This window comes from Rousettus aegyptiacus, unplaced genomic scaffold (genome assembly GCF_014176215.1).
Source record: "Rousettus aegyptiacus isolate mRouAeg1 unplaced genomic scaffold, mRouAeg1.p scaffold_m13_p_5, whole genome shotgun sequence".
NCBI lineage: Eukaryota > Metazoa > Chordata > Mammalia > Chiroptera > Pteropodidae > Rousettus > Rousettus aegyptiacus.
This window is the reverse complement of record NW_023416308.1, coordinates 117,079,763-117,086,535: the sequence shown is the minus strand read 5'-3', so window position 1 is coordinate 117,086,535 and position 6,773 is coordinate 117,079,763. Positions and strand designations below refer to the sequence as shown.

General features: G+C 61.5%; 1 protein-coding gene across 1 annotated transcript; it reads left to right on the top strand.

Annotated features, from left to right (window-relative positions):
- The first annotated feature begins 3,842 nt into the window (after positions 1 to 3,842).
- On the top strand, positions 3,843 to 6,387 carry CD248 (CD248 molecule). Its single transcript, XM_016119331.2, has one exon. The coding sequence runs from the start codon at positions 3,844 to 3,846 to the stop codon at positions 6,109 to 6,111; it is 2,268 nt and encodes a 755-aa protein (XP_015974817.2). The 5' UTR covers position 3,843; the 3' UTR covers positions 6,112 to 6,387.
- Positions 6,388 to 6,773: the final 386 nt, after the last annotated feature.

Genomic DNA, 6,773 nt, shown 5'->3' with positions numbered 1-6,773 from the left:
CCCCCTCAACCTAGCCCCCAGGCGTGTCTCCAAGTCTCGTTCTCTACCTACCAAACCCTTAGCTGTGTTGGGGTTAGGTGTGCCCCACCCCACCACCCCCCTCCTCCGGCTTCCCTCCACTAGAACGTAGGCCTAGTCAGACCATCTGGAATTTGGCCTTTGACCCTCCTCCTCCTGCTTCCCTTGCCCGCCCCCCAACCCCTCACCCCTACTAAAGCTGGAGTCCTGACCTCTGATCTGACATGCCCACTAGCCAGACAGCCTACGGCCTCCCCTCAGACGCCCCAGCACTGGCCACTGCCCGGATCATGACTGGGCCCACCACACCCTTGGACCAGGCTCTGGTCCGCCCCTGAGGAAGCTCCAGAGGCTGCCTCCCCCGGCCTGGCCCGCCTCGCTGCCCGGCTCTCTGGCCAGCTCACTCCTTTCTCCCAGACTATTGCAGCAACCTCTAAGTGGTCCCTGGCCTCCTGTCCCCGCTCCACCCACCACACACCAGCCACAGGGGTCTCTCGTCATGCCCTTTCCCCTTAGTCCCCTTTTAGCTAGCCTCTCCCCTCCCCCACTGTCCCTCTAGATGTCTGCCATTCCAGGCCCGGTGGAGACCTTTTTATGCTCCAAAAGCATCTTGAGCTCTCACACCTCAGTCCCTTTTGTCTAGGCTGCGCCTTCTTCCTGTCCGGCCTTCCTCCTGTCCCCATTCCTTGAAGTCACACCCAACTCTCAGACTGTGCTCAGATGACTCCTCAGAACACCACAGCAAGAAGAGAACTGGAGTAAGAGTCAAGGGACCTTAGTCCCAGCCCTGCCACTGACTCACGCCGAGACTCCCTGGGCCTCGGTTTTCCCATTTGCAAAAAGGCTTGCTGATTTCCAGGGATCTCCCAGGTCTAAGATGGTCTGACTTCTAGGGAGATCTGGGTTAGTGCTGGGAGTGAGTGGGCTTTGGCTCCAGGCAGAATCCCAGCTTCCCCCTCTGCCCCCCCCCCCGCCTCCCTCGTATCACCCTGAGCCAGGTTCTTGACTTAGCTGAGTCTCATTCATTCATTCACTTGACAAACGCCCATCAGCAGCATGTATGGGCCAGGAGCTTTCTGGACTCTGGGGATACAACAGGGAATAAGACAATGACCTTGCCCTCGTGGAACTCACAGTCCCCCAGGGCAGGAATTCTCCACTGAGGGATGTTGCCCCCAGGAGACATGACAGTTGGCAGTGTCTGGAGACATTTTTAATCATCCCAACTGGAAGGATGGTACTGGCATCAAGGTAGAAGCCAGGGATGCAGCTAAACCTTACAAAGCACAGTCCCTATAGGAAATAATTACCCAGCTCTAATATCAATAATGCCAAGGTTGAGAAACCCTGGTTACTGGGGGACTCAGGCCAACAAGTAAATATATTCCATGGCGGATAGTGGTAAGTGCAAAGGAGAGAAATGGAACAAGGCTTGGGAGCCAGGGAGCCCCAGGGGGTGGGGGAGGAGCGTGGTTAAGGACGGAGGACTTGAGCTGAGGCCTGAAGAAAGTGAAGAGGTAGAGCATTCCAATGTTCGAATATTGCCGGAGGAGCATGCCCGGTGGGGGAACAGCCAAGGCAAAGGTGCTGAGGTGGACATAAGCCTGGCGAGTTCCGGGAGGCCAGAGGGAGTGAGGGAGAGAGAGGGTTTGGGGGCCGTGGTGAGGACGTTGGCCTTTCCTCCGCGTGAGATGGGGGGCCTCCATGGTTCTGAGCAGTGGAATAACTGGATCTGGCTGGATCTAACTTGGGTTTTTCAAGGATCCCTCTGGTAGAAGGGAGAGAGCAAAAGAGAGAGACCGGAGGTGAGGCTGTCGCAAGCATCTAGATGGAAGATGATGGTGGTGGGGGCCGGAGGTAGGTGGCAAACCAGGTGGTGGGAAGCAGTCAGATTCCGATCCGTTTGGAAGGTGAAGCCGACAGGATCTGCCGAGAGACTGGATGTGGCGTGTGGGAGAAAGTGCAGTCAAGGATGATTTCAAGGCGCTGGGCCCGAGCCAACAAAAGGCTGAACTGCCCGCATCAACCTCCCTCTCATAAGAAGGGGATAATTCTATGTGCTTCACAGATGTAGACTTTGACGGAACAACCTTCCGGGCATATAGTAAGTACTTCGAAAGCCCTGGTTCTCAAAAGGACTGGCTGTGTGTACAGGGCCAGTCCGGGCCCTGTAAGGTGGTTGTTAGCAAAGCCACTCTAGGCCCCACCCCTACCCAGATTTGCTCAAAAGATTGAGGAACATTTGCCTCCTGCTTTGCAGCTGACAAAGCACATTTGCAAACACTCAGTGCTGTGATACAATAGCCTTTTGAGCAGCAAGGCCCTGACACGTTGCCCCCATTTTGTAGATAAGAAAAACAGAGACCCAGAGAAGGTCAGTGACCTACTTCCCTGCAGGCTTGCAGCACATCGGCGGCAGAGTGGGAAGCTGGACCGGCAGAGCACTCTGCGGGGCAGAAACTCTCCTCCGCGTCCCTACCCCTCAGCTCAAACTTCTGCCTAGGGCGCAGTGGGTGTCAACAGGTTAATCTGACAACCAGCTCCCTAAGGACTGTCCCAAGCTCTGTGCACAAGCCTCCAGAGGCCTCCCAGAGGGGCCGGAAGAGGACCCTGGTCAGGCCTACACAGCAGGCCCTGAGGGCAGGGAGGGCTCCACACATGTGACCCCTGTGTCACACTCACACTCACACACATACACACACACATGTGTCACTATGTGCCCCATGCCCATATATGGCCTCTCACAGTTCCTTTGCAGCCCTGCTCACCCTGAGCACAGCCCAGCCCCTGCCCAGCCCCCACCCCCACCCTTTGCACCCTGCCCTCCTGCAGCAGGAGCCCAGAGAAGCATTTCCTGTTTGGGGGCCACCTCCTCCCCCTCTAAGCCCAGGTTCCCAGGGCCCCAGGCTGAGCAGAGGTGAAGAGAGGGCAGCCCTCTGCCTCTCCTCCTCCCCCACACACACCCCCAGTCTGGCTGGAGCCAGGAAGCTGGCGGGGTGGGGTGGGGGGTGCGGGATAGGGGTGGGAGGTGGGTTGAGGCAGGAGCTTAATGTATAAATGAGGGGTTGAGGATGTCTGCGCCTGTGGGACCAAGGCGCTCCCACTCCGGACCTGTGCACGACTGTGAGGGACTCCACGTGTCCGGGCATGCAGGATGCCACACCGCTTTGTATGTGCACCAGAGCGGGTAGCATGTCAGAGCATGTGAACGTGTGAGAAGGGGGCTGCAGGCCCTTGTGGGTCTACAGTGAGGGGACGGGCTTAGCGTGTTAAAGCATGAGCAAATCTGAGACCAAGGGACGGACAGTCAAGAGTGGTCTTGCGGGGAGGGGAGCCGCACACACGTGTGTGATGTGAAGGGCATGAGTCGGAGCAGGCTTCCACATCCACGACAAGCGGTTGGGCGGTGAGACCGTTCACGGGTGTGATGAGATTGGCGTGTCCAGATTTGGGTCACTGTCCCTCTCTGGGAAGTGACCTCACCCCACCGCCAAGAGCCCCAGACTGTGCTGAAGTCTTGAGGGTCGTCCAGGCTCCGCAGGCAGGCGGCTCCCCCTTCCTCGACTCCCAGTCCTTCGGCACGCCTCCTCCCCTCCCCCTGCCCCCACTTCCCAGCGCCCCCACCCTAGCTCCCCCCCTGATTGCTTCCTGCTCCGGCGGCCCTGGGGGAGCAGGAGCAGGGAGCTGGCAGCAGCCCCAACCCACTCCTTACAAGGCCTGAGTCCAGCCAGGCCCGCCCCCCCGGCCCGCCCACCAGAGGCCCCAGTCCCTCCTCCTGTCAAGAGCAGCCGCGGGCCCGGCCCCGGCCAGTCGGGGGGCTTCGTGATGCTGCTGCGCCTGCTGCTGGCCTGGGCGGCCGCGGTGCCCACGCTGGGCCAGGCCCCCTGGGCTGCCGAGCCCCGCGCCGCCTGTGGCCCGGGCAGCTGCTACGCGCTCTTCCCACGGCGCCGCACCTTCCTGGAGGCCTGGCGGGCCTGCCGCGATTTGGGGGGCGACCTGGCCACGCCACGGACCCCTGAGGAGGCCCAGCGCGTGGACAGCCTGGTGGGCGCTGGCCCCGCCAGCCAGCTGCTGTGGATCGGGCTGCAGCGGCAGGCCCGGCAATGCCAGCCCCAGCGCCCACTGCGCGGATTCACATGGACCACGGGAGACCAGGACACGGCCTTCACCAACTGGGCGCAGCCTGCCACGGGCGGGCCCTGCCCGGCCCAGCGCTGTGCGGCCCTGGAGGCGAACGGTGAGCATCGCTGGCTCGAGGGCTCGTGCACGCTGGCCGTCGATGGCTACCTGTGCCAGTTCGGCTTTGAGAGCTCCTGTCCAGCACTGCCGGAGGAGGCGGGCCAGGCGGGCCCGGCTGTCTACACCACACCCTTCCACCTGGTCTCCACGGAGTTCGAGTGGCTGCCCTTCGGCTCTGTGGCTGCCGTGCCGTGCCAGGCCGGCAGAGAGGCCTCTCTGCTCTGCGTGAAGCAGCCAGAGGGCGGCGTGCGCTGGTCGCGGGCTGGGCCCTTGTGCCCAGGTACTGGCTGCGGCCCGGACAACGGGGGCTGTGAACACGAGTGCGTGGAGGAGGTGGATGGTCGCGTGTCCTGTCGCTGCACTGAAGGCTTCCGGCTGGCGGAGGACGGGCGCAGCTGCGAGGACCCCTGCACCCATGCCCCGTGTGAGCAGCAGTGTGAGCCTGGTGGGCCACAGGGTTACAGCTGCCACTGCCGCCTGGGTTTCCGGCCGGCCGAGGATGAGCCCCACCGCTGCGTGGACACGGATGAGTGTCAGATCGCGGGCGTGTGCCAGCAGATGTGTGTCAACTACGTCGGTGGCTTTGAGTGCTACTGCAGTGAGGGCCACGAGCTTGAGGCTGACGGCATCAGCTGCAGGCCCGCCGGGGCCATGGGTGCTCAGTCTTCCCAGGACCTTGAAGACGAGTTGCTGGATGACGGGGAGGATGAAGAGGACGAAGAGGACGCCTGGGAGGACTTCGATGGCGGCTGGACAGAGACGCCTGGAATCCCGTGGATAGAGGCCACGCAGCCACCTGACTTCGGCCTGGCCTATCGACCTAGCTTCCCGGAGGACAGAGAGCCTCAGAGGCCCTACCTGGACCCTACCTGGCCACCCCCGCTCAGTGCCCCCAGGATCCCTTACCACTCTTCGGTGCTCTCTGTCACCCGACCCTTGGTGGTTTCTGCCACACGCCCACCCCTGGCCCCTGCCCCTCAGCCCCCCAGGATCCCTGCCACACATCCAGCTTTGCCCCCTGACCGCCAGCTCCCCATGACCTTAGCCAATTACCCAGATCTGCTCTCTGTCCACCAACCCCCCATCATCTCTGCCACTCACCCAGCACAGTCCCCTGCCCACCAGCCCCCATATGTCCCAGCCAAACACCCTGAACCGCCCCCTGCCCACCAGTCCCCTATGTTTCCAGACACCCAGGTTGCTGATACCCAGATGACCGCTAATTTGCCTCAAATCCCAGCTAACCACACCCCTCTGGTCACCACCTCGAGTGCCCGCCACCCCCCTGTGACCCCAGATGTCCCAGTCCTCAAAGCCCAGGCCAACCTCGTTCCCATTACCTCGACTGTCCAGCCCTCTCTGACCACCACCACCACCAGGTCCCCTGTGCCCCCTGCCCATCAAGTCCCCGTGCCTGCTGCCGGCCAGCGCCCAGGCCTCCACACTCCCCTGCACCCCACTAACCAGACCAGTCCCACCAGCACTACGCGCACCTATTCCAAAGCCCCACAGGTCCCAAGGGAAAGTGCCTCTGATCCCAAGCTGGCCCCTTGGCTGCCCTCAGCGGCCCCCACAGCAGCCCCGACAGCCCTAGGGGAGGCCAGTCCTGCGGGCCGAAGCCGGAGGGATGACCGCTGGCTGCTGGTGGCACTCTTAGTGCCGACATGCGTCTTCTTGGTGGTCCTGCTTGCACTGGGCATTGTTTACTGCACCCGCTGTGGCCCCCATGCATCCAACAAGCGCATTACGGACTGTTATCGCTGGGTCACCCACACGGGGAGCAAGGGCCCAACGGAACCTGTGCCCCACCGGGGCAGCCTCACGGGGGTGCAGACCTGCAGAACCAGCGTGTGACGGAGCACAGCCCCCTTCTGTGGGGTGGGGGGGGGCAGGGGCCTGCATTGGACACATGGCCCAGGCTGTACCAGTGACACATGCGGGCTGCCCAGATGGACAGAGAGCCTCCTGCTCCCCTGGGCCAAACTGGGCTCCTCTCTCAATCAACCACTAGACTTGATTTGTGGAAACTGTTCCCTGGCCTGGCACTCACGACAGAGGAGACACCAAGGCCTCCATGACCTCAGGGGGTGGGTGCTGGGGTCTCCTCCAATAAACAGGGTGCCAACCTCACCCAAAGCTCCTGACCTCCACTGGTGCCAGAGGGGAGGGACTGGGAGGACTCAGAAAAAAGGAGGGGACCTTCCTTCAGCTTGTCAGGGCCCCCGAGGAAATAAGGTAAGACCCCTTAAGGGAGGTACTTGTCAGAGCCTTGTCCGGGGTCACGCAAAAAGCCCAGGAGTGGGAGGTTTGGCATGCAGAGAATTCCATATCTGTTCTTTATACCAAAACTCCAAAAAGGTGGGGTTGGATCTGGGGGAGGGTTCTGGAATAAGGGCTTCTGCTGAAATGGAGCCAAAGTGGGTTTTAGGGGTCAAAGGTGAGCTCTGGGCCGGGTGATTCTGGGGCACGAAGACAGTCTAGTGGGAGAGTTTCTTCTTTCTTCTGGTACTTCCCTT

Bases quoted from the DNA above. Each gene is read 5' to 3' on its own strand.
- CD248 (XM_016119331.2), top strand. From the start codon at position 3,844: ATGCTGCTGCGCCTGCTGCTGGCCTGGGCGGCCGCGGTGCCCACGCTG.